Raw genomic sequence first — 26,980 nt, forward strand, 5'->3', positions numbered from 1 at the left:
TGCTAAAGTACCTGATGATGCAAATGTTATGCAAAGGAATACATACAATCAGATTCCCCAAACTGACAGTAAAGACATTCAATGACTTCACCTGTAGTTAATGTGCAGTCCATAAACCTTGCCTCTGCAAGGCAATAAATTACCTGGATCTATTTGGATGTAGCTAACTTAATTATCTTACAAACAGCATTTAATATTTTATCTCTTTGCCTAAATGTCTTGGAACCTCTGAAGCTGAATATATCACAACATAAATCTGGTCAAGGAGGTAATTTGTAATAGTTATGCAGTGTCAAGGGAAGAAAAACGAATAATTTCCTTAGGAATTATTTAAACTATGAATCATTACAAAGAAGGCTGTCTAAAGTAATTTCCTCATGCCTCCATATATCTTAAAAATCAGAAGATCTCTAGATCAATTACTATTGAAAAATAAGGATTTAGAATTGACTCAGTTAAGTACAAACGATGCCTCCCACTATTATTTAAACGCCGATTCACTTAACAATTGACCTAATGTGAACTACAAAGAAACTACTTTTGATTTTTGGGTATAATAATGTTGTCATAGAATACCATTTCAAATCAAATGGGTTAAAGATCAGAAACATGACTTTATTATTTGACTTTATATTAAAATGGTGTAACTAACTAGTAATAAAGTTTTATGCAAATTTAATTCCACAACATATTGATTGTGCCTGTTGCTGCAAACATTAAATACAGAAAAGAAATGTGTGGCTAATTATCCTATTAAACACTGGGAAGAAATACACCTATTACGGCTTCTTGTGTAATCACTTGCCATTTCATAAACTATGCATCAAACTCCTTAGTCTCTTCCCAGAGAGGCACTTAGCTCAAAAATGTGTGTGTGTGTGTTCATTTTATACAGGATTAAGCACGCTAAGCCCAAATGAAAAGCAAAATTCTTTAGGAAAGCAAAGGCTGAGAATATCCCTTATTCACAAGTGAAATTCCATTGTCAGAGAAATCACTAATACCAACTATCAAGAGAAAATGTCTCATTCCTGTTGCAAGATCAGCTAAAGTGAAACTGCTTCTTTAGTTGCTAGGAAACAACCAACTCATTATATGCCATTATCAGAACCCTAGAGAAGCCAACTGGCATCTGCTTCACATTTAGGGATACTGGAGATTGAAGTATAAGCCCTGAACTGAGGCCAAACCCCTGGTCTTCAGGGTTTACACTGTGACCACAGCAGGTGCTCGTACCAGACTTGCCTTTGAAGCTGTCCTTTCTTTAGTTCTTTCCCTAATATCTACAGTTATTTTTCAAATATCCCACACTTGCAAATGAAAAGATTCTAAGACTTCCCAAATTGATTTAGTCATGTTAATCATGTTAGGCACATGATTTAGGAGGAAAAGAAAAATATGCTCAGGAATCTTTTAAAATAAGGGACAAAAATAATGACAGATAGCTACTTGTTGAATAAAATGCACCATAATATTAGCCCTTTAATTTTGTTTCTTTTTCTATTTTTTAATAAATTTGTTTTATTCTTGATGTCTACATAGTTGAGAGTGATGCATGACTGTGAGGACCACCGATTAGGGAGGGGAAGGTTGAGGAATCAGAGGAAGTGGATGAAATAACTGCCTCCAATCTCCTTTTTTCTTCTCGTATTTAAGGAAAATGGGGAGACAAGGGGTGAGGGCTGTTCCCAGCAGCCAAACCACATCAGCACCTGCAAATGGAGGATGGCCACCTGATGTCAATCCAGGGTCCCCAATGTGGAACATGCACCAAGAACAGAGCTCAAGTGCTTTCAATAGTGCTAAGAGGCTATTGATTTCCATTACTCTAAGGTTGAGGAAATATTCCCAAGAAACATTTACCAAAATACTCCATTTTATAGTCTCCACTCACCTAGATACTCACTGTCAAACTTCACCGGGACAGCTGTCCAACTTGTTCCTCCCTCAACGTTCTTTGTAGGCCTCAGTGAACTGTATGTACTCAATGCATGTACTCAATGAACTGTATGAACTGGCTGTGATTCCCTGATGTGGATTTGGGCATGCTGTCCATTGCACAGGCCTCAATAACTGTGGAAACCAGTTGTGACACAGGCATTCAACAGTCAGACCGCACATCCTGTGATTTTCGGCATGGTAGGAGTTGAATCCAGTGATTCAGCTGGGGGAGGAGAGGGTCCCCACAGAAATCTCACCAGAAGTGACCACAACTGACTACTGTGTGTGCCCGCCAGTGTGAGGTCTGGCTCAGTCCACCACCCATATCAGCTCACACACACTTGAGTGGTCATAGTTACTTGGTCACTTCTATTCCAAGTCCCATCTCACACGCTAAACAATGGATCCAGTGGTCCAAACCAACTCTGCCCACCACACATTCTGCCCTCAAGCACACCAGCAGAAGCTGCAGACTAGTCAGAGTAACCCCCAATAACCCCCACCAGGACCGCTCTAATCCTGATTCCTGCACATGTCCACAGTACAGCACATTTGGTTTTTTTTTACATATATATTTTTTTTTCTTAATTAATTACATTGCATTATGTGACACAGTTTCATAGGTACTGGGATTCCCCCAACCCCTCCCCGTACCCTGCCCCCATTCCTCCACCTTGTTGCTACATTACATTTCAAATTCAGTCAAGATTCTTTCATTGCAAGTGTATACCAAGCATAGAGTCCAGCAACTTATTGTCCAGATAAATTCAACGGTTTTCTTGGGGAGACTATCTCTGGTCTGAAGGCAGAGCTGGCAGAATATCATCCCAACCAATTTAAAGCCACAACCTAACATCAACAACAATTTACAACATTATGGAATTAACTGACATGGTATTGAGTAACCAATATGTTACAAAAAATGCATGTTCTTAACCACATCCTGTGACTACTTCATTGACATTTCAATATTAAATTATATACAACTGGATTCTATACACCTTAAAATGGTTATAGGGTACTATTCAGCTGTCTTGTGTCTATTTTCATTTTAGTATTTAGCAGTTTACAGTGTTGAAGCATAATTTTGCTGAACTTGGCAGATTTTAGGATAGTCTAAACTGGGTTATAACTCTAACAAGGCATATGTCAGCAGTTTAGGTACAGAACTGTTTTAGGAGGGGTGTGCAGAGAAATCTTCAGTACCTTAGTGAGGAGTAACTAATCTTTGTGTACTACCTAGTAAGGTATGTGTGAGTCCACGCTGACCGTTTCCTGTCCAGTTCTAAGCTTTCCTTGTTGTTCTCTAACTAACTAGTGTGTGTGTGTGTGTGTGTGTGTGTGTGTGTGTGTGTGTGTGTGTGTGTGTGTGTGCTTGGGAGGGGCTCTGGAGCGACCTGACGGTCATTGCAAGACAGGGTGGGGATCCAAAGTTGGAACTATGTAGGGACCACAGAAAGCTCCTCTCCCTAGTCCTGAAAGAAGTTTACTGTTCTGTTTCTGCAGACCGCTCAGGGTTCCTGGCTGTTGTTCCGATGACCTTGGATCCTGCGAGGAAGGATTTGGGCTTCTTCCATCCCATGTGGTAGATTTAAACGGGGGTGGATGACCTCAGAGTTCTTGGCCTCCAAAGGCACTCCAAATCCCCGTGGTCTCTTTGGCAGTTGGGATGTAGTCCTTGGTGCCCATTCTGATAGTCCTTGGTGAGGATCCGGGAGTCTCCAGGGTTGGGATACAAGCCTCCTCCTGTCCCAATGCTCCACGCTGGGGTGCCCCCCTGCTCTGTGCATATGAACTCCTGTTAAGAGGTTGTCAGGATCGCTCTTGATTCCCCCAGTACAGCACATTTGTCCAGTCCATCCTACATCCTATTGGTTCTTACACATAAAAATGGGCACTGGAGCCTAGTTCAGCCTAATCGAACCCACCATCCAGCCCAAACTCACAGCAGTGAGTTCCAGCACCTGTCCAGCCAGGCCTACCCCCAGCCCTGGTTCTCATGCTCACCAGTGAAAGTCACAGCCCATCAGAGAGGTGACCACAATTTCCCTACTGGACTCACTCTGAGCCCTGGATATTGCACCTTCCACATGGTTCTTCTGTCTAGCCTGACAGGACGTGCCCCCAGTCCCAGCACCTGTTAACTAATGCTGTGAAAAAGCCCAACCAGACTGCACTTACTCTGGCTTATGCATACACCAATAGATATGGTCTCATGCAGGCCAATAGGCCGTATAGCCCTTCCCAGCCTGGTCTACCTCCAACCCCAGCTCTCAAATTCACCAGCAGTAGCAGTACCGAGTAGGTGAGCCACTGTTGCAACACTATCACCCATCCCATTCTAGATCTTACATGTACTGGTGGGTACTGCAACCAAGACTGGCATGGCTTGCTTTACCTTGACTTTCACCAGCAGGTGCTGCAGCATGGCTCAGTCGGCCTACCCCTGTCCCAGCTGGTCGAGGCTGCAGCATAGGCCAGCCTAGCCACCCTGTACTCCAAGCCCTAATGTTGTGTTGTGCTCCAACACAGCCTGTCCTGCACCCTGTCCTGGTTCTCAGATCTGCCAGTGGGTGGTATGAACTAGCCTAACCTGGCCTGCTCCCAGATCTGATTTATACATATGCTGGAAGGAACTGTAACCTGGCGTGGTCTAAGCTGCTTCCAGCCTTGGTTCCTGCATCCACCTACAGGGATTGTGTCCTGACACGAGTTTCCCAAGTTCCTCTCCCAGGTCACCTTCCCTTTGTAGATCTGGTCCTTGGCCCAGCCTGACTTGGCCCACCTCCTGTCCTGGCATATACAGCAGCCTTACTTGACCAGCCCACAACCATTCCAGCTCTTACTGTTGGGTGCTACAGCCCAGACTCGCCTGGTCCACTCCCAGACACAGCTCTCAAATAGTTCAGCAGGTGCTGAGAAGTAGCCTAGTCTGTCTTATATCCACTGTGGCTCTTGTAAGCACAAGCAGATGCTGGAACCTAACCCAGTCTGGAACAACTCAGATCCAGACTATACCGAATGATGAGGGAAGCTACAGCCATGTCTAGCCCTGTTCAGTGGCCTCATTCCAGCTCTCACACTCACCAGTTGGAACCACAGTCCAGCAGGGTCATCCCCTTAGCTCCCAACCAGGCTCATTCCCAACCACGGGTCTTGTGTGTGCCGATAGTTGCTCTGACCCAGCCTGGCATAGCCCATCACCCAGCTTGGCCTTTGCCATCAAATGATGCAGCCTGACTTGGCCTGGCCTGCCCCAGTCCCAATTCTTCCTGGTGGGTACTATAGCCTAGCACTACTCAGCCTGCCCCAACCCTGGCTTTCATGCAAATTGGTAGGTGTGGTAGCCTAACCTAGTTCAGCATGGTCCAACCCCATCCTGGGTCCCACACATGCTGGTTTGCTATGGTTTGGCCTAGCCCTGCTCAGTCTGCCCCCAACCCAGGGGCCAACCTACCCGCAAGTCAGCAAGTAAAGCAGCCCTGCCCAGCCTGACTAACACCCAGTCCTGACTCACATGCTCACCAGCAGGAGCAATGACACATCAGGGGAATTCCCCAAGTCCCCCAATCAGGCCCACTCCAAGACCCAGATCTCAAATGTGCTGGTGGGTTTTAGACCCTTACCCAGCACAGTTTGCTGCCCAGACTCAGCCTCTATGTGTGCTGGTGGATGTTGCAGCACAGCCCTCTCCACACCCAATTCTTCAGTGTGTCTGCAGGTGCTACAGCCTGGACCAGCCCACCATATTGCCAACTCCAGTACACATGAGTGTTGGTGAGTTCCATGGTCATGCCTAGTTCAGCCTGTCACGACCCCAGCCCTTGGGCAAACCAGCTGGTATGGCAGTCCCATAGGGGTGAGTCCATGATCCCCCACAGAATCTGCTCTCAGAGCCAGTTCTCTCAGGAGCTGGTTAGTGTCATGGTCCAGCCTAACATGGCCTACCCTCTATCTCAACAGTCACTGGTGGATACTATGGTTGAGCCCTCCAGAGTCCCCAACCATAGCTTTCTGTGTGTGCCAGTAAGTGGTGGTTGATGGTTGACACCTGCAATCCCAGTTCAGGTCTCCCACATGGGTGGGTGTATTGGTCTGGCTCCCAAAGGTCCTCCATTTTCCCTCCTCTGAACTAGCAGGTTTCAATCCCCTCATGTACTTGCAGTTGCAGTATCCTGGTTGGGGAAAATCCCCCAGAAGTCACTCCTCATGTGTCATATTCTCCCTCATTAGTCCTCCCTCCCACACTTCTGCATACCAGCTTCCCTGAGCAATCCACAGCTCCCCATGCTCAGTCATCTAGCAGTGTGCTATGCCACCCTGGGCCCTGGGTAGGGCCCTGCATCCTACCTTGGGCACAAACACTTGTGCATGGGTTCCCAGATCATGTTGTTGGCATGGAGTTTGCTTCCACCTCAAATCTTTAAATAGAATAGGCACTATGCTGGCACAGTGGTATAGTTAACACAGATTTGGCATTAATTAGGCCCAGGATGCCTGCTAGCTGTTAGCTGCTTTTCTCCCAATAGTGTAACACTTGCCTAGCTACTATTCAATCTAGGCAGCTGCCTTCAACTGGGGTATGTCTTTAATTTTCAATGTCAAACTGATAAGGCGAAACTATACCAAGCATTAGGGGAATTAAAAAGAACACAATACTCAAAATGTTGATCCTAAAACTTAATTCATATTTCACTCTATTTTATTATTAAAGTTGAGATAGTTTGTCACAATGAATCACAAAATGGCTTCATGATCATACACCATACTTCCTCATGATTCTTTCCCCTTCCTTCTACCAGATGAAGTTGCAAGGTACTAGGGTGTCATAATACAAATAAATTGCTAGAAGTTGGCAAGTCAAAACCAAGAGACTCTGTACCCTACTGCTTCTGTGCCTTGAAAAATAAGTTAGCCTTCAAAAGGGATTACAAATTGGTAAAAGCAGTTAGCAAACTGCCTCCCTCCCCCTAAACTACAAGCGATGCAGAAGGGTTCCCTCATCCTAGTACGAAATCTGTTCTCCACCTCTTGATCCCATGTACAATCTCATTTCAGTGACCAACACCTGTCACTTTATGCCAAGCCTCCCCTTGATATTACCTTAAGTTCTCCTTAAGCAACTCAGAGCTACCTATTATGCTTCCTTTTCCCAGTCTTAGTACCACTTATCCTCCTGTGTCTCATGAATATCACCTCCAATATGATTGCCAGATTTAGCACAAAAATAGTGCAAAAAAACCACTAAATTTGAAATCAAATACACAGTAAATAATTTTTGGATGGAGTATGTCCCAGATTATTCCTTGTGAATCTGCTGCTCAAACTTAACTGGATAAACTTAACTGGCAACCCTAATCCCACCCCACTGTGAAGATCTGTGACATCTTACAAAATCAGGGAGACCTGAGTTTCCTCGCATACCCTAATTCCAAATCCTATTATCAGAAAAGTTTAAAAAAAAAAAGGAGTCTAATAATCTATCAAAATCTCTCCTCTGAACACAACTAATTCATCTGTCACTTTTCACCTGCTTCTGAGTCACTCTATTGCCCACCACAGGTGATTTTCAATTATTTGATCCCATTCTCCTGATTGTTGATGACAAGCTGTCTTCCTGGAAACCCAGGACACATCTTCAATGTTTCTTTCACTAATTCAACAGATATTTTCTTCTTTAGACCTTCTGCTATCACAGTTGCAAATCCTGGGTTCAACCTAAGATTTGCCCATATCTCAGGCTCCCAGAGAGTTATTGGAAACATTCATAAAAACTTAAGAAAAAAATTTTAATATTTAGCAACCAGTGGATCCTTGTTGCTGTTAGAGATTATGCTAATTACCGCCTCATCTCCTTTATTTCTCTAAAAAGGTTTAAGAGTTCTGCCTCTGTACCACAATATGCTTAAACCTGATTTTAGAACCACCAGCATCACAGTCATCTGGGATGATTCAATAAAAAAAAATGCAAAAATCTTAGCCCTGCCTGAGCTCTACAGAGTGAAAGTATTTGAGAGAGAGTGGAATGAAAGGCTATCTGCTCCTGCTCCCCAGATAATGTTTATAAAGACTTTATATTTTTTATAAAGACTATATATTTACATACCATTGCTTCAGTAAGTAAATGTACCATATTATTCTTTCTAATGAGAAACCCAAGAAAAGAAAAACTTTCGCTAACCTCTTGTTAGTGGTAAGATTGGAATATTTTATCTGCCCCTTTTTCCATTCCAAGCCCAAAATAACATCAAACATTTGGTCAATTCCTCTTAATTCATTCAAAATATTACTTTTCTAATAATTCTATCATTTTCAACAATTGTCAGGCCCTCTTCACTAAATCTTAACACTTTGAAAAAAGTTCCTTTTTGGAAAACAAACAAAAATGCTTTCTCCTGAAACCACCATTCTTCCATAGACTACCATCCTGCTTTTCTTTCCTTTTCCCCATTTTCCCAATCCTCAGTTGGTCTTCTTTTATCCAACAAAAAACACTTCCACTGAAACGGTCTTACATAAACTTATTCTTCAGATCCTATAGTTTGGCTTTTTCCATTCCCTATTCAACCATCATGTTAAAACAAATGAGGAAAGAAGAAAGCCAGGTTTTCACTCTGACATAAGACAAATGAAAATTACCACATAAAAGTAACCACTAATTCTAAGAATTCTGAATCTCAGATGGCTCCTAGGAATCAGAACCGAACAAGATAAAAAAACATGTGATCATTGTTAATACTGACCCATATCTACTAGGATTAAATGAGCACAACTTCAATGTTTAGAGAAAGACATTATAAAAAGGTAGTTGAGAAAATTAATCACCAGTGCACCCACAGAATAAACTAAATCAGCTCTTAAAATAAAGCAGAACAAATCAGATGAAAACCATATTTAAAAAAAGAAATGAAAACTACTAAAAATAGTAAGCATATGGGTAAATATAAAGTATTATTTTCTTAATTAGCTTAAGAGAAAACTAAACAAATTGTAAAGCATTGTATTGGGAAACTATAATATGTATATTCAAAACATTTCACACAAATGTAGTAAATGAAACCACATGGTTGCAGGGTTCTTCGTTTTATATTAACTAGCACAGTGTTAATTTTAAAAAGAAAAACAACCTCTAAAGCAACTACAGAATCAATATCTAAAGACAAAGAATTAACAGAAAAGTTCAAATAGCAATTAAGAAGTATTTCATCCACCTAAAACAATACAAGAAAACAGAGGAAGAAAAAGAAAGATGAAAAAAAGAAGACAAAGTCAAAATGGTGCACGTAAACCTAACCATCTCAATAATTACACAAAGTATACAAAGCACTCAAATTAAAAGGCAAAATATTACACTGAATAAACAAGACACAACTAAATGTTGTTTTTAAGTGACTTACTTTAACGAACAGGGTTGGTTAAAGGTAAAAACATCAAAAAAAGATACTACATGGAAATTATAAGAAACAAAATGGGGCTAGATTAGCATCAGCTAAAGTAGACTTTAATATAAGCAGTTCCCTAGAAATATAGAGGAGCATAACTAACAATTAAAGGGTTAGAGCTGTGTTAAAGGCCAGCATGCAAAACCACCTGTGACACAAGTGTCCCCAGTGGGCACCAGTTCCTGCTTCACTTACAATCTAGCTCCCTGGTAATGTTCCAGCAAAAGCAACCTGACATGGCCCAAGTCATGGCTTGGGTTTCTGCAACAGATATGGAAGATCCAGATGTAGGAACCCTGACACAGCCGCAGTCACAGCCCCAGCCTTTGTAGGCATCTAGAAGTGAAGCAGCAGATGCAGGATCTCTTCCTGTTTCTGTGTCTTTGTCTCTTCCCCTCTCCCTGCAACTGACACTGAAGTAAATAAAATCTCAAAAACACAACTCAATAATGTGTTTGAACAAAAATGTCAAACAACCTGACCCATGATATTTATCAACGATATTTATGCAATACTAACCACAATAATTGCAAAATACATAATCTTTCCAAAAGCCCAAATAATATGCTGGTCCATGAAAAGTCTATCTCAAAACTTTTCTGCGTTAAAATATAACAGAACATATTCCCCAATAAATAAAAGTCATTCTAGAAATCAATGTCATTAAGTTGTTAAGAAAATTCCCAAAAGTATGTAAATTAAACTGAACACTTCAAATATCCTTGAGTAGGCAAACTAAAATACAAATACAAACTTATGGACAATAAAAACATGTAATAATTTGTTAATTTTTAAGCAATGCCTAGAGCAAAACTTACAGTTTTAATTATGTTTGTCAAAGGAAAAGTTTACAAATTTCTGCCTTAAGACAGAAAAAGAATTCAACTTAAAATAAACAAAAGAAGAACATAAACGATGAAAGTAGAAAACAATGAAACTAGAAATAGTCATTACAGAAAATTTCAAAGATCTAAAGATGTTCATTTTAAAAATGCACAAGAAAATTAATAAACATTTAACAAGAACAGTCAAGAATAAACATTGTGTCTGGTGAACATTCAACACAGCAATTTTTCATCACAGAATGCCTGGATTTGGGTCAACTCTGCTCCCAGTTCTAGCTTCCTGCTATTGTACAGCCAGGGAAGCAGCGTGTAAGGGCTGTAACACACAGGTGCCCTCCACCCTGTGGGAGACAAAAACGGGCTTCACAGCTTCCAGCTTCAGCCTCCTCAAGCCTCCTCTGTTGCAGGCCTATGGGGAATGAATTGGTAGATGGGGGAGATTGATATATCTCTTCCCTTCTCCTCCCTTCAGATAAATACAAATGCTTAAAAAGCAGCAGGAAAAAGCTCTCCTCAAAAAAAGAATAGACACTCCCCACACCAAAAAAATAGGGAGAGAGAAATTGGAAACAATAGAAGCTTTTTTAAAAATATTTTTTTAATTGCAAAGTCAGATATTCAGAGAGAAGAAAGAGAGGAAGATCTTCCATCCAATTATTCACTCCCCAAATAGCCATAACAACCAGAGCTCTGCTGATCCGAAGCCAGAAGTCAGGAGGTTTCTCTGGGTCTCCCACATGGGTGCAGGGTCCCAAGGCTTTGGGCCGTCCTCAACTGCTTTACCAGCCCACAAGCAGGGGGATGGATGAGAAGCAGAGCCACCAGGACACTAATCAGTGCCTGTATGGAATCCCGGTGCAGGCAAGGCAAGGACTTTAGCCACTAGGGTACCACGCCGGGCACAACACTCAAGCATGTATATTAATTTTTACTAATCTTTTAATTCCATTTTCCAAGTATTTTTTTTATTTATCCTTTGTAAAATTTATGGTAGTATTCTTCACAAAAACTAGAGACAAGTCAAATGCCTTCAATAACTCAAATGTCCACAAGCAGTATCTGGTTATATACAATCTAGCAATAAAAAGGACCCAATTACTGATACACCACTACAAAGATGAATTTCAAAACTTTTAGCCTAACTAAGAGAAACTAGATACCAAAGGCTACATATTACATGATTATTTTTTGTTAAATTTAAGAATATAGAAAACTTATTTACGGGAGGTTGAACAAAAGCAGCCAGGGAAACCTTTCAGTGAACTGAAAACGTCCGCCATCTTCACTGGGTTATGAATAAATGCACAGGTATATATTCATTAAAAATCATTAACTAAATATTTAAAATCTGTGCATCCCCTAACTTTAGCTCAAGAACATACTGTCTCAGAGAAAGCAAGTAAACAAATTTAATCCAATCTTAAAGTTGTTGCTGGCAGACCAACCATAGTATTTCTCTTCTTCCCGCCCCCAAAACAGTTCCTAGAAGAGGACAAGGGAAGAGCTTCTGAAACACTGGTATTGTATTGTTCATCTTGCTCTGAATGACAATTACACGGCTGTTTATATTTTGGGATGATTTCTCTACACTTACGGTTTTCACACTCTTTCATGTTGTATCTAATTTTAAAGCCAATGAATCAGGTCTCCCTCACAATCCATTGCTGTAAAAAGCTTCTGTCCAGGTACTAAAATTTCATAAAGGAATATTAAGCCTCCCAAATACATATCTGTTTTCTAAAGCAAATCTGTCACTCTCACAATAACAGCATTTCAGCTCCCTAATACTCAAACATTCAGATGAATGTGATCTTACAACACTGTAGGTAAATATAAACTCCATTCACTACTCTTGATAAGCTGTGTATCCCAACAAAATAAGATCTGAATCCATTTCTTGTCCCATCTTTCATCTTGATATTTTTTAGCACAGATACCAAAACACATATTTTCAGCACTTGTCAGAAAAAAAAATTGTTATTTTTATAGAACTTATTTATCAGTTCATTTTCATAAAAACTCTACTTGTTCCTTTGCCACACTACCCAATTCCCTAAGTAATTTGTAGGCTGGGCTTTTGATAAATATTAAGAGTAATGAGAAAGATCAGATGACTGTGTGCTGAGAGCATGCCTGGTTTGAAAATCAAAAATCCACAGTATAGACAATTATCACAAGTTATTCTATATTCCTTGACAATATCCAGCAGTAGAATAGAGAGACTTTGCTACTACAGACAAATAAAAGTCAAGGTCACAAAGGAATTAGTGGGGAGTGGGTGTCTTGGAGAGTCTACATGATCTAACAGAAGAGGCAATGCAGCCAAGACATACCTGGGAGAATAGGAGGAGTTTAGGATAAAAGATCAAAAAGCACATTTATCAGAACTAAAGCAGCAAAAAATAGTACTTAAGGAGTCACAGTGAAATGACTAACTTTATAGATCAAGATATATTTTAAACATCTACTTAAACATCCAAAAGTGTATTAGAAATATCCACCATTAGACTGATCAATATAGAGCATACTGCCTGAACCTAAGCAGGATGTGAATAAAGGGTGGCTGTTATAAAGTAGTGGGGCAAATGCAAAGCTCTATTAATATTTACCTAGAATATAATTATAAACTGATATTTACTGAGGAAAAAATTAAATTAGTTTATCCAATCTAATATTATTTTAAGGATAAGCCACTGTTGACTAGACAGAAATTATATGCACAAATATATAACCATTCAATCATATATTTAGGACAAAACAAACTTTTACTGTTTGTCTGACCCAGTGTAAAATCACAATGCCATGGATTACACAATTTTTCCCTATACCTGAGGAACTTCTGTCATCCTTATAACTCAATATTACCCATAATGAGACCAGCCACAAATTTAAAGAATGCACATTACTTACGAAATACATCTGCTATTGCTACACATTCAATAAAGCCATAAATAAGACCTCATCAGCAAAGAGAAAGATTAAATTATGTAACATTAAATTTGGGTCTTGGTGCCACATAACTCATCAGGTGTCAATTACTCATGATAGATTCTGCCCATCTGGATTTCTTTGTAAAATATCTCAAACCTGACTGCCAATTTTAACAATCCTCTTCCCAACAAATGCAGTAAAGGCAACATTGCCAAGAATGAAATGATCCTTAGTGCAGTTTTCCTACCTGCCTCAACAGCTTTTCAACGGCTGACATCACCATTAGGCCTCTCCAGACAACTGGAGCAGTCTCTTCCAGCAGGAAGCCCATGGACATACTGTAAAGGGAATACATGAGCACAGCTGATTCACCAACGTTCATCAGTGTCACTCTGAAAGTTATATGGGAAAAAAGATATGCTCACCAAGCAATACCATAGTTCAAAAGAGGCCTCATGAGGTTACCTGAAATAAGAAAAAAAATTTCTTTTAGAGGAAGAAATTGTTTTATGTAAATCACTTTGATTTCTAATCAATTGCTCATTCTTCCCACATCTAATTTAACAGCCATAACTTTCTTCATGCAACTTGCAAATTCTTAACAAAGCACCCAACTTTTGTTAACTGCTATGCACTACTTCTTACTTTCTAGTTTCTTCAGTATATAATATATATAATATACAATTCGGTATATAATATTTTCTTTTTTCAAGGAGTTTGTATAAGATTTGAATGATTAGTTTCCTGATTTCACAACTTGCAGTTTTTGTGGGAGGAAGATATCCACATGATACCATGTATAATTCTGATTTTGTATTTCTTCCTAAACCAGCTTTGGTGATACACATTTTTCTGGGAATTATCTATCTCAGCAAATGTTTCAAACGTACTAGGGTAGCAACACTCAAATATTTTATTGTAAGTGGAACCCATACTACATAATGTACATTCTCCTTTTTTATTCTCAATATGTTTGTCCAGGTCTTCTCTTCACAACTACTCTACCCTCGACTCCATTTTCAAAAATCCACCTTGTCAAGCATTCAGCTACTTAGCTTTTTCTGCTCATTAATTTCATTCCTTCTACCTTGCTTGGGTTTATTCAACTGTTTTACTTTCTCAAGGTAAATGGTTGCTCATTAATTTTCAGTCTTTTTCTTTTCATAAGAATCCATAAAATTATTCATTTGCTTTAAGTATTTTTGTTAGTCTGTTTTTGTGACCTTAACAAAACACCTCATTTTATAAAGAGGTTTATTTAGCTCAGAATTTTGGAAGCTAAGTGTCAAGATTAGGCAGCCCAAATAGTTTAGCCTATGAAGGATTGATGGCTTTATGCCAAGAGCTAGACATTATGTCACCAAAAGGGACGCCAAAAAGCATGGGCTTATATGCTGCATTCATTCCAACTGAGTCTTTTGAGAGCTCAAGGGTTTCATGAGAGCTACATTAGAAGGGCAGGTTCTCCAGTGACTTAGATCTCCCACTAAGCCCAACCTGAATTATCCTAAGTTTTTCTTCCATGTGATAGATTATCATTTTTTTTTTTAAAAAGAAAGAGTGAGAGAGAGGCATAGAGAAAGAACTCTCATCTGCTCATTCACTATTCAAATGCACAAGAAAGCTATTCTCGGTCAGGCCAAAACTCAGTCTCAATTTTTCTCTTGATATCTCGCAAGGTCTGCATCACTAACACACTCTGATGTGAGATTAGGCATCTTAACTGGTATCTTATCTGCTTGGCTAATTCTCTGCACCTTCTCAATATCTCATACTGGGGACTGAATTTCAACAAGCCACATGCAAACCATACCACTATTTTTAGCTGTATTTCACAGGTTTTCAATTCCAGTTATATTTATTTTAGCCAGATTTTTAATTTTCAAGTGTGCAGATATTTTTAGTTGTCACTTTGCTACAAATTGCTAAATTAATTGTACAGTGACTATGGTAGGACTGATTGAAATGTATGGAAATGCACATGGTGGCATGGTAAATTTATGGCTGCTGTCAATTTTTATAAATGTTCAGAGTAAGCCTGAAAAGTATGTTCTACATATTCTTGGCTAACAGTAACATAGCTACATCAATTTTCATTTCACCTTATTTACCTTTTACTTTCATTCTGTTTAAATTTTAGGTTTTAGTTACCCAGGATTGTAATTAGCTTTTAGCTATCTGCACTTTGTTTTAAATAGTTCTTTTTTTTTTTTTTTTTTTTCAAACAATCATAGTCTTTTAACCAGAGAATTGACAGGCAAATAGCTGAATTTATTTATGTCATCCTACCTTTTGCGTTATTTGCCTCACCTCTTCTCAGTATCCTTCTTTTCTGAGATTTTTCTGAGATTGGCATTCTCACTATGTTACCGTGTATTTTACTGTGGAAATTAGTTCACCCTTCCTCAGAGTGATTACTAAGTAATATAAAGACGGACATATACGAATTTCAAAAGTAAAATGAATCAATATTTCGATCTTCCTCTTTGAATATGTCAAATCTAATAATCCTCCCAGTTACACCACCTTTCTGCCATTGTTATCTAAAAGGTTATTTCTATCTTGGAAAATTCTCAGTCATTTCCTCTTTAAATAAGCTTCTGTCATATTTACTCCATTATGTCCTTCTAGAACTTTGCCTACATCTATCTTGAACACTATCATTCACACTTCAATTTGTTTCCTAAATTCTTTCTTCGTTGGTTTATTCTGAGTATAGTTTTCATCTACTCTTCAGTAAATTAATTTCTTTTTCAACAATTTTCACTACCACCAAATGGTAAAAATTATCCCATAATAAAGTAGAACTAAAAAGTCATATCTGCCTTTACCCTCCATTAGAAGATGATAAAACTACTTTAAATATATTCAAAACACAGCTTGAAATTCAAGCCTAGATTGCAAACTGAAAGTAGGATAGTCAAAAAATCCTTCCACCAAACAAAATACCAACACTTTCAAACACTAAATAAGGAACTAATCTTCAATTTCATTCATCAGTATGTTAGATCCAAAACCAAAGAAAATGAGTGTGTACTCTAAATATTTCTTGCAATTAGTGAATGATGAATTATAAACTGAAAGTTCAGCAATATGAATGGATTTATCCCATGCTAAATATGTTCCTTCAAAATTTAACAGGTGCTCACTTCAGCAGCATACATACTAAAATTGGAATGACAAGAGAGATTATCATGGTCCCTGTTCAATATGCAAAATGTTATATGGAAAAATGTACAGTGAACTCTTAAAAATGTAGAGAATAAACATTAAAAGCAAGGTTACAGCACAATCTTCATTATTCCATAAATAAGAAAACAGAATTAATATTATCTAAAAGGATCTTACTTTAGCTGACCAACACAATTCCGAGAAATGCTATATTGCCTAGTCTGAACTCATATTTAATTAAAAAAGGAAATACTGCACAATTCATAATTACAGGCACAAATTACAGGGTTTTTTAATATGCAAAGCAATTCTTTACCTCAGAATTGTATTTTTTTTAATGTCTATAGCAAAATTTACAAAATATACTTGCTTGCTCAAGAGTGAAGTCACTGCTTAGGAAATCTATGTCCCATATAGACTAACTGAGTTCCAGTCCTAGGTTTGCTCTTGATCCCAGCTTCCCATAAACACAAAACAGCAGTTGACAACTCAAATACTTGGGTCCCTGCCATGCATGGAGGAGAGAGACCAGACTGAGTTACAGGCTCCTGGCTTCAACCTGATCCAGCCAGGTTATGGGCAGCTACGGAACCATCTAGCACAGGGGTCTCTGTCTATTTCCCTGCTTTTCTCTGATTGTGTAAATAAATAAATGGATTTTTTAATTTAACAAAGTTTATATAGAAACGCTGGAATTTCCTCCTCTGTGAATAATCACTTTTTGAAGAAGCCATCAGAAGCTGAAGTTTTTGTGACAGACAGTACTGTTTCTTACCCAAGCATATCCTCCTGATAACAATTCAAGCTCAAAACGGTTCTTGCTAAGTCAAACTATTCAATTGCCACAGCGACAATACATCTTCCTTGCTTTGCTCTATTACAAAAAGAAGCCCTATCATTTCTAACAAGCGTGAATTTAATTTACGAATTCTGTGTCACAAGTAGGTTTCAAACAGATGGAGGGACTGCTTTTATATTATAAACTAATTGGCAAGCTATAATGTATGTCACTGTAACCATGTCAAATTCTTAAAGAGCCATGTAAAGAGAACACAGACACAGGAACTGCTCTAAATCTCTCTATTAAAGCTAACAAAGCTAAATGTTCGAAGGACATCTAATCTAGAATCAGATCTTTTTGTCAAGATATTATTGTTCGTGAAACCTTGCTAGGGTTATCACTGTTCATACACATTACCATTTGCTTGATGTTAACAATATCCCCGAGAAATTTTCGCCTGTGTCTTTTACTCTGTTCCCTGGTTCTCACATTAAAGGAAGTGGCTTGAGTACAGTTGAATAACAAGATTCAGGAATAAATTTATACACACAAAAAAACCCTGTAATGTAAAACCATACAACTAGAGACATTAAATTCACTTTTTAAATTGAGGGCAGGGCACAACATACAACTTCATTTCATGAATTTTAAAAGTAGTATTTTTTAAAAAAAATTTTTAAAGTAAATTAAAAAATGAAAACCACTTTTATGAAAACAAGCCTTTGTCCACACATTAATAAGAAAGTAGGAGAGGTCATTCAGTATAAATTGTACAATTCCACTTTTTCACCACCTAGTTGTTTATTTCTTCCTTTTCTTCTGAAACAAAGTCTTTGCATAGGAAAAACTAGATGCAAGAAAGGAATTGTGCAGTCAATGCTGCTGTGTAGTGGCAAAGCCCATTTGGATGCTGACTGCTCCACTTCCTACCAAGATCCCTGCTCATGGCCTAAGAAAACAGTGGAAGATGGATCAGGTGCTTGGATTCCTGCACACACCTGGGAAATCTGGAAGAATATCTAGACTCGTAATATTGGCCCTGCTCAACCCCAGCCACTGCAGCTATCTGGGAAATAAATCAGTAGATGGAAGAAATCTCTCTCTCTCTCTCTCTCTTTCTTTCTTTCTCTCTCTCTCTCTCTCTTTCTCTCTTTCTCTCTCTCTCTTTCTCTTTCTCTCTCTCTCTCAGTATATGTGTGTATGTGAAACTCTGACTTCCAAATAAATAAAACAAAAGAAAGGAGTTATATCTATTATCGTTCTGTTAGAAGAACTCCACGTGTCAAGGTGAGATATTAGTTCCACCCATAAAAAAAAGACACGTGGAATACCATCTGGGTGGCCAAAAAAACAATATAATAATGTTGTATATGGAAACAGAAAAGAAAGGAATCCAGGAAACTAGAGACTAAAGATTATAAAGAATAACATTATAAAGAAAATTCTTAATGCATTTGGAATTGTCTGCCTTTTGTAACTCTTAATATTAACATTCAATTCATTCTCAACACTCATTCTCTCTGAGTGCCACCTGGGAAGTCTCCTCTCCCACCCCAGGAATCCATCATCTTAAAGTCGAAGCTCGTTCAGGAATATGCATTCGAAAAGCCCACTCATTCAGAGTTATCTTCGCCATAATCTAACCTACTTCCCATTTAAAACTTGGCCCCTCAGTGGCTTAGACAGAGCAGTGGACAGCATATCCAGGTGTACATGGAGGATACGGCAGTACATTGGAGTCTGCAAAGAACACCTGGTACCATATCAGGACAAAGAACAGAACAATTCGATCAACCACCCCAGCCAAATGTTGGCAATGAGTCTCCTGGGCAAAAGGAGACTCTAAGGTGGACTACGTCAATTAGTGGATTCTGGAGCAATTTCTTCGTGCTTGGAGTAGGGAGATAGGCAGTAATTCAGAACTGTTGAACTATCGAAACCTCATGAGAAGGACCCTCAGATCATGCCTCAGATCAAGGACCCTTGGGTGGTGTTGAGTGGCTGCCCTCCATCCTGGGATGCAGAGGCTGGGTGTGGCTTCTCTCCTCATCTCCCCTCTTCCCCCAGAAACAGGAAGGAAAAAAGAGAATGTGCAAATTGTGATCTCACCCACATTCCTGTAGCCCTTGACCCTAATCACCCTAGTTAACTATGTAAAAATCATCAAAAATAAAAGTTAAAGGAGAAAATAAATAATAAAAATAAAATTTGGGGCCCAGCAGTGTGGCCTAGCAGCTAAAATCCTCGCCTTGAACATGCCGGGATCCCTTACAGGCGCCGGGTCTAATACCGTCAGCTCCACTTCCCATCCAGCTCAGATACAGCAATGGTATCTGATTCTTGTCTGATCTTGGACTAATCTACCAAAGAATGAGACATGCAGGTACAAATTTAGTATCCTGCTTTCCAAACCTTGCCATTCTATACTACAAAGTTTAGTAAGAAATAATAGATGGAAGGCCACAAACAAATACAACATAACAGGACATAAAGTAAGAATAATAAAAGCTTTCTATATATTGTTACAGTAATAACCTACGTACCGCAATCTCCTACCTCCAGCTTACTTTATACCTGCCTTCACATCACTAACTGATCACAGCGATTTTCTCTGCTGAAGCCAGGTATGATCTCGGAATTTTTTCAGCATTACATTCCAAGAAGCAAGCTGATATTTAACATGAAAACATCATCTCTAACTTAAAGAAGCAGTCTGGGGCCCAGCGCAGTGGTGCAGTGGTTAAGGTCCTCGCCTTGCACACCCAGGATCCCATATGGGCGCCGGTTCTAATCCCAGCAGCCCCACTTCCCTTCCAGCTCCCTGCCTGTGGCCTGGGAAAGCAGTCGAGGACGGCCCAAAGCTTTGGGAACCTGCACCCGTGTGGGAGACCTGGAAGAGGCTCCTGGCTTCGGATCGGCATAGCATCAGCCGTTGTGCTCACTTGGGGAGTGAATCATCGGACAGAAGATCTTCCTCTCTGTCTCTCTTCTCTGTATATCTGCCTTTCCAATAAAAAAATAATAAAAATAAATCTTTAAAAAAAAAAAGAAGCATTCTGGAATCTGAGAGGTAAAAATATATGCAAAGAGAACTACGTAGGTTTAACCCAAAAGGGTAACAAAATAGAAGTTACAACATGTGTCACACAAAGCACTCAGATATTTTAGATACTTTATAAAAATCCTTAAAACAACTCTTTTAGGAAAGTACTATATCCATTTTATACTTGCAGAAACTGCTAGGCTAGCCCTAGGCGCTCCTCTCCTTATCAAAATCCTTTTCTTCTACGGAAACCTACAGACTCAGCCCCCATAACTATCCCTTCTCGCAATCTCCTCCATCACCTGATATGACACAAATGTTATCAGTTCTATTATTCTTTTTATAGCTCTACTCTGTCTCACAAACTAAATAAGGCATTCTCTTTGCTAAGCACAGCAGGTGCTCATAAACCCATGTTTATATAATGGTCACAACAATCTTGTAAATAGCTCAATAGTCAAAAGGTAAATAGATATTAAAGAATCATTTGCATTTTTATTGCCATAAAATATTATCTAACAGAAGAAATTAGCTGTCATAGTTAATCCTAGGTGACAACTTGCCTGCAATAAAGAACACTTAGAGAACTGACAAAGCTTTACTTCTTGGAACATCTGCTAAGTATTTCCAGAGAAGACTGGCATGGCACACACTGGACTTAATGGAGAAAATCTGGACTCAGTGTGGCAAGCACCAAACAATCGGCTGGGGGCTCAGACAGAACAGAAAAGCCAGAACAAAGGCTATTCTTCACTCCTCTTTTGGAACAAGAAAATTCTGTTGTCCTTGGACATCATAGGACTTATCACCTGCTCTACCCGGGGTCTCAGAGCATCAGTCTCACAATGAAAATCACACCACTAGCCTCTTTGGGTGAGGCTTTGAGGACGTGGACAGAGCCATACAACCAGCATCCCAGGATCTCCAGCATGCAAATGCCTGGCACAGGCTTTCTTGGTCTCCATAATCAGGTAAGCCAACTCTCCCAATAAATCTCCAGTCATGCAAAGGAACTTCAAAAAGTTTGTGGAAAACAGAATTAGACATATTCTGGAGCACAAAATTTTGAAATCCATGCATTAAATGATCTTCAAAAAGGCCATGGAAAAATGTGTATTATTTTTAAACTTCACACAGATTCCAAGTATTTTACAGCAAATAAATATATTCTTTAATTTAATTTTCCACAAACTTTTTGAAAAACGTTATGTATCTGATGCCTATTGGTTCAGTCTCTGAAGAATCCTGATTAACATAGATTTTAACAACAGAAGTAGAGATATATCTCTAAAAATTCCCTAAAAATGTGGCAATCACTTTAGGACTGGATAAGGGGTAGAGTTTGAAAGAATATGGAAGAGTACACTAGAAAAAGCCTGCACTGCCAAGAATGGAGCTTTAAGGGCAATTTTGTGAGCGGTTGGTAAAATACAATTGCTGCAGGGAGTGCCAACACTGCTTAGGGATTCCTACTGCTCATTATCGTAATCATGATACAAACAGACAATAACAAGCCATTTTGATAAGGCTGCAGACAGAAATGAAGAAACTGGCGCAGAGTATCCTTCGTGAAACACCTGCAAAGAACTTGGGAGACTTCTGCTCACGTTAGAGAACTTTGTAGAAGACAGAATATAAAAGTGATGAATTGACATGTGAGAGAAATTTCTAAGAAAAGGGGACAGAAAATACCTCTCTCCAAATCTGAACTTTCAAGTAAAATAAATAAATCTTTTTAAAAAATGGTGGGGCTATAGACATGATTGGATCATGAGTGTTTTCCCTTCAGCAATGGTGTTGTTCAGCCAGGAACCCAGAGGGGTCTTCGGATTCAGAAGATCGGTAAACTTCCTTTGGGACTAGGGAGAGGAGCTTTCTCTGGTACTTACTTAGTTCCAACTTTGGGTCCCCATCCTCTCTGTAATGACCATCAGGGTCGCTCCAGAGCCCCCTCCTCCAAACACACACACACACACACACACACACACACACACACACACACACACACACACATTAGAATAGATAGGCAGAGAACAACAAGGAAAGCTTGGTCATCATGGGCTCACACATACCTTACTAGGTAGGACACAAAGAGTAAGTACTCGTCACCAAGGTATTGAAGATTTCCCTGCACACCCCTCCTATAACTGTCTTGTACCTCAATTGTTGAAATGTCAATGGAGTAGTCACAGGATGTGGTTAAGAACTTGCATTGTTTTTAACATATTGTTTACTCAATACTATGTCAATTAATTCCATAACATTGTATATTGTTGCTGATGTTATGTTGGGGCTTTTAATCGATCGGGATTTTACTCTGTTGTCTCTACCTTCAGAATAGAGATGGTCTCCCCAAGAAGTCGTTGCACTTATCTGGACAATAAGATGCTGGACTCTATGCTTGATATATGCTTGCAATGAAGGAATCTCAACTGAACTTGAACTGTGGTTACGCAACAAGGTAGAGGAATCCACCATGGGAGGAGGATTAGGGGAGGGGTGGGGGATTCCCAGTACCTATAAAACTGTATCACACAATACAATGTTATTAATAATAATAATAATAAAAAGAATGGTGTTGTTACCATAGGAGAAGGTTAGTTACCACACCTCTGGATGTCTTGTGAGTTCAGATCCCCTATTCCCCAGCCCCCATCCTGAGTGTCCTTACTTGCCATTACACTGTTTTGATTCAGCACAAAATACTTCATCAGATGCCAGCACCATACTATTGAACTTCTCAGCTCCAGAACCAGGAGTCAAATTTATTCACAAAATTACCCAGTCTCTGATTTTCCATTGCAGTAGCACGAAGTGCAGTATGACAGAAATGTCTATTCTGTGCTTGTCCTATCACTGCATTTCAGAAGGGACACAGCTTGCTAATCTCACAAGTTCACTGGTAAAGAATTTGTCTCACCCATATCTGCTTTAGATGAGACTCTAGACTTGGTATTTCTGAGATGATGCGGGGGGGGGGCACAGGAGGGAGATTGCGGGGATTAAAGAGATGGAAAGACTATTGTTAACTGTGAGAATGAGACATTTGGAGGACAAGAGGTGGAATGGCCATAGTTTGAATGCCTCTCAAAGTTCACATATAGAAAAAAAAATCGTCCCTAATGCAATCATGTTGGGATTCAGGGAATAATAGAGATGACCATGTCATGAAGGCAGGATTAATGTCAGTATCAAAGGAGTGAGTTGTTATCGAAACAAGTTCAGCCCTTTCATGTTCTTCCCTGCTCTTAACTTTCTGCAAATGACGGCATAGCAGGAAGGTCCTCTTTGGAGGACCATGTTCCTGGATTTCCCAGCTTCCAGGATCATGAACTAAATACATTCCCTCACAGCAGCAGAAAACACACTAAGACAACCACTCTATAGTTGTAACCTTGAACATGTTGCCATCCTCTAACACATGAGGCCTTCCTATGATATGCTTCATGTAGAACACTTGGAGATCAGAAAACTAGCTGGTCAAATTAAAGAGCGCATACAGAAGCAGCAAAAATTTGAGTCAAGACCTATTTCTTCCAAAGTTATATATCCTTTCCACATAAATACCCCAGAAACCAGGTGTGAGATCACTCCAACAAACACAAGATCACTAGATAACATAGAGCTAAAAGGTTAGCCAGTACAACTGTTGTTTTCCACTAGCCGGTGATGTCCAGATAAGATCTCTAAAACTAACAGTATTTTTCTTTAATATTTTTAATCCAGTTAAAATATTTTAGCTAATAAAATCACAATTGGTCTTTTTTTCAGACTTATCTTTCAACTAATTTTTGGTTAGATTCCATCTTTCTTGTTTATATGGTGACATTTTCAGTCTTATCAAATTTATATTACATGACTAGTTTTTGATCAGCCCTCACGGCTTTTAAAAATCTCAAGTTCATTTCTAAGCAGCAGAAACAAGCTACAAGTACAAGGGATTTATGAGTTGAAATTTGAAACTCAGTAGCAATAAATGGACATAGAAAAAAATATTTAACAACATGTTGGCAAAACCGAAGTGACAGGCCAGATTAAGAAAAATGTATCTAAGCCATGAGATGGGCTGAATATAAAATTACACTTGCACAGTGACTAAAATGCCTGTGAATGTATATGCTGTGAAATGCTGTGAAGCAACACTAAAACAAGTAAGGGGAAGATGGTTGGTGCAGTTGAGATGCTACCTGTATCCCTAGGCAGAATGACTGGATTTGAGTCTGACTCTATACGGAATTCCAACTTCCTGCTAACATACACTCTACAGGGCAGCAAGTGATGGCACAAATGCTTGGGTCCTTGACATTCCCAAGGGGAAACCAGAGAGTTCCAAGCTTTCAGTCTCGTCCAGTCCCTGTTTATCAGAGCACACAACCTGAACCTATGGGCGGCAGATCTTTCTCTGTCTCTCTCTCTCTTCCTTACCAATGAAATATGAAACGAATGAAACTTTAAAATGCTACAAAAAATATGACTGCAATAAGGACACAACCAAGAACACAAATAGTACATAACAGAAAATTGATAACAGCAAACACAAAATGCTGGCTTCAATGTGGATTTGTAACATTATGGTTTCATGAATTATGTAAATCTAATTTGTTTTTTTTAAAAAAGGACAAAACATAAAAATGAACAATTGTTTTAAGAAGACTAGTGAGAAAACAATAGAAAAAAAAGATAACTTTCATTATCTAGCATAACCAAAAAAATAGAATGCTATGGTTGCAGAATATAAACCAATTTTAGAAAAAATTTTTAACATTAAAGATAACATATGCACAAATACTTAGAAGCCAATGCCTTTTGGATAGACAATACAACTCATACTATATCACCTGTTTAGTTATATTAGAGTTTCGGGAGCTAAGGGCATACAGATAAGAAGTCAATGGAATGAAAGAATAAGATGCAGACACAGGCTCTAAGATACCACAGCAAACTGGAGGCTGCCCAGGATAAGGAAACTTTGAAGAGTTGCAGGATTTTGTGATTTGGGTTACAAGGCTGACAACAAAGAACTTCTAGAACACACCTGCTTTTAAGATTCTACCCTGTGTCATTGTGTTCACAAGCAATCATTAGCTTTTGCAGTAGCTGTAACCTTAAAGAAACTATATAAATCATTGTTTTATAAAAGAAATGTATTTCTTGTTAAAGATGTATTTATTTTTATTGGAAAGGCAGATTCACAGAGAGAAGGAAAAACAGAGAAAGATTCTTTGCCCACTGGTTCATTCCCAAAGTAGCCAAACTGCCAGAGCTGAGCCAAGCCGAAGCCAGGTGCCAGGAGCCTCCTCAAGATTTCCCACGTGGGCACAGGGTCCCAAGGCTTTGGGCCATCCTCCAATGCTTTCCCAAGCCACAAGCAGGGAGCTGGATGGAAAGTAGAGAACTCAGGTCATCAACCAGTGCCTACATGGGATCCTAGTGCATGAAAGGCAAGGATTTTAATCACTAGGATACCACACCAAGCCCAAGAAATTACATTTCATTTTTAAAAATGATTTATGTTTGTGTATATTTGAAAGCCAGGGTAACGGAGAAAGAAGGAGGAGGAGAGATACACAGACAGACAGAAGACAGGGAAAAAGAGAGACCTTCTATCTGCTGGTTTACTCCCCAAAGGGCTGCAAGGGTCAGGGCTGGGTTAAAGAGAAGCCAAGAGCCTGTAACTCCATTGAGATCTCCAACATGAATAACAGAAACCCAAGTACTTGAAGCATCATAGGATGTTTACCAAGCACATTAAAGGGAATCAGAAGCAGTGTAACCAGGACTCAAACCAGCACACAAATAATGGATATGGGAGTCCCAAATAGCAGCTTAACCCACTAAACCTCATATCTGGCTTCAAATTTTACTTTAAAATCTCAATGAATACATCCTATAGAAGAGGACTCTTTCCATTCACTCACTTGTTTAACAAATTTATTGAGTAGTCAAAAATAGCAGACATGTGGTTTGATGATGGGTTGACAGTGGTGTTGACAGTGGCAAAGAGAAACAGATAACTGCACCTTTTGTCATGAAACAAAGTTTCTGGGAAAGACACCATATAATCACCAAAAAATTTTTAAATGAGTATTCAAGAGTATTCAAGAGTATTCAATGAGTATTGGGTCCAGTGCAGTAGCCTACCACCTAAAGTCCTCGCCATGCACACACCAGCATCCCAGCTGGGTCTAATACCAGCAGTCCCACTTCCCATCCAACTCCCTGCTTCTGGCCTGGGAAAGCAGTCAAGGATGACCCAAAACCTTGGGACCCTGCACCCATGGGGGAGACCTGGAAGAGGTTCCTGGCTCCTGGCTTTGGATAGGCTCAGCTCTGGCCATTTGCAACCACTTGGGGAGTGAATCAGCGGACGAAGGATCTTCCTCTCTAAATATCCGATTTTCCAATAAAAAATAAATAAATCTTTAAAAAAAAAAAAAAGAAAAATGGTGCTGTAAGTTTCTTGCTGTTGTTGATTTTGCTTTCTGGTTTTTCATTTAAGGTGATATATAGTAACTGAGTAATGGAAGCTGTCATCTCCAAATGTGAGGATACAATGCAGTATGCATCTGTAACTTGCAGATCAAAGATGGACTCCCAATTAAACTGTTAAATATATCTTGACAATAGGGTCATGGGCTCTCTGTCATTGTCCATGCCCACAATGACAGACCTATGACTGCTTGTGTAGAACTATACTACTGTAATAATATAGGGCAATCAGTGTTGGGCAGAGTTAAGGGACATCCTGGAGTTCATGCAACTGTATCATAAAATAATAATAATTTTAAAAGGGGGGGAGAAAGAAAGAAAAATGTTCTTTCAAAAC

The 26,980-nt window shown here is 39.3% G+C and overlaps 1 protein-coding gene across 2 annotated transcripts in view; it reads right to left on the reverse strand.

Annotated features, from left to right (window-relative positions):
- Nucleotides 1–26,980, reverse strand: part of NUBPL (nucleotide binding protein like) — a 210,199-nt gene that overhangs the window by 101,570 nt on the left and 81,649 nt on the right. For both annotated transcript variants that reach the window (XM_040969171.1, XM_040969170.1), the window contains exons 5-6: nt 13,585–13,624; nt 13,407–13,497 (exon numbers count right to left, since the gene is read on the reverse strand). In XM_040969171.1, coding sequence (XP_040825105.1) covers nt 13,407–13,497; nt 13,585–13,624 — 131 coding nt within the window. The remainder of the gene's footprint in view (nt 1–13,406; nt 13,498–13,584; nt 13,625–26,980) is intronic.

The sequence above is a fragment of the Ochotona curzoniae genome, unplaced genomic scaffold, assembly GCF_017591425.1.
Source record: "Ochotona curzoniae isolate NIBS_2020 unplaced genomic scaffold, NIBS_Ocur_1.0 scaffold_4701, whole genome shotgun sequence".
Classification (NCBI taxonomy): domain Eukaryota; kingdom Metazoa; phylum Chordata; class Mammalia; order Lagomorpha; family Ochotonidae; genus Ochotona; species Ochotona curzoniae.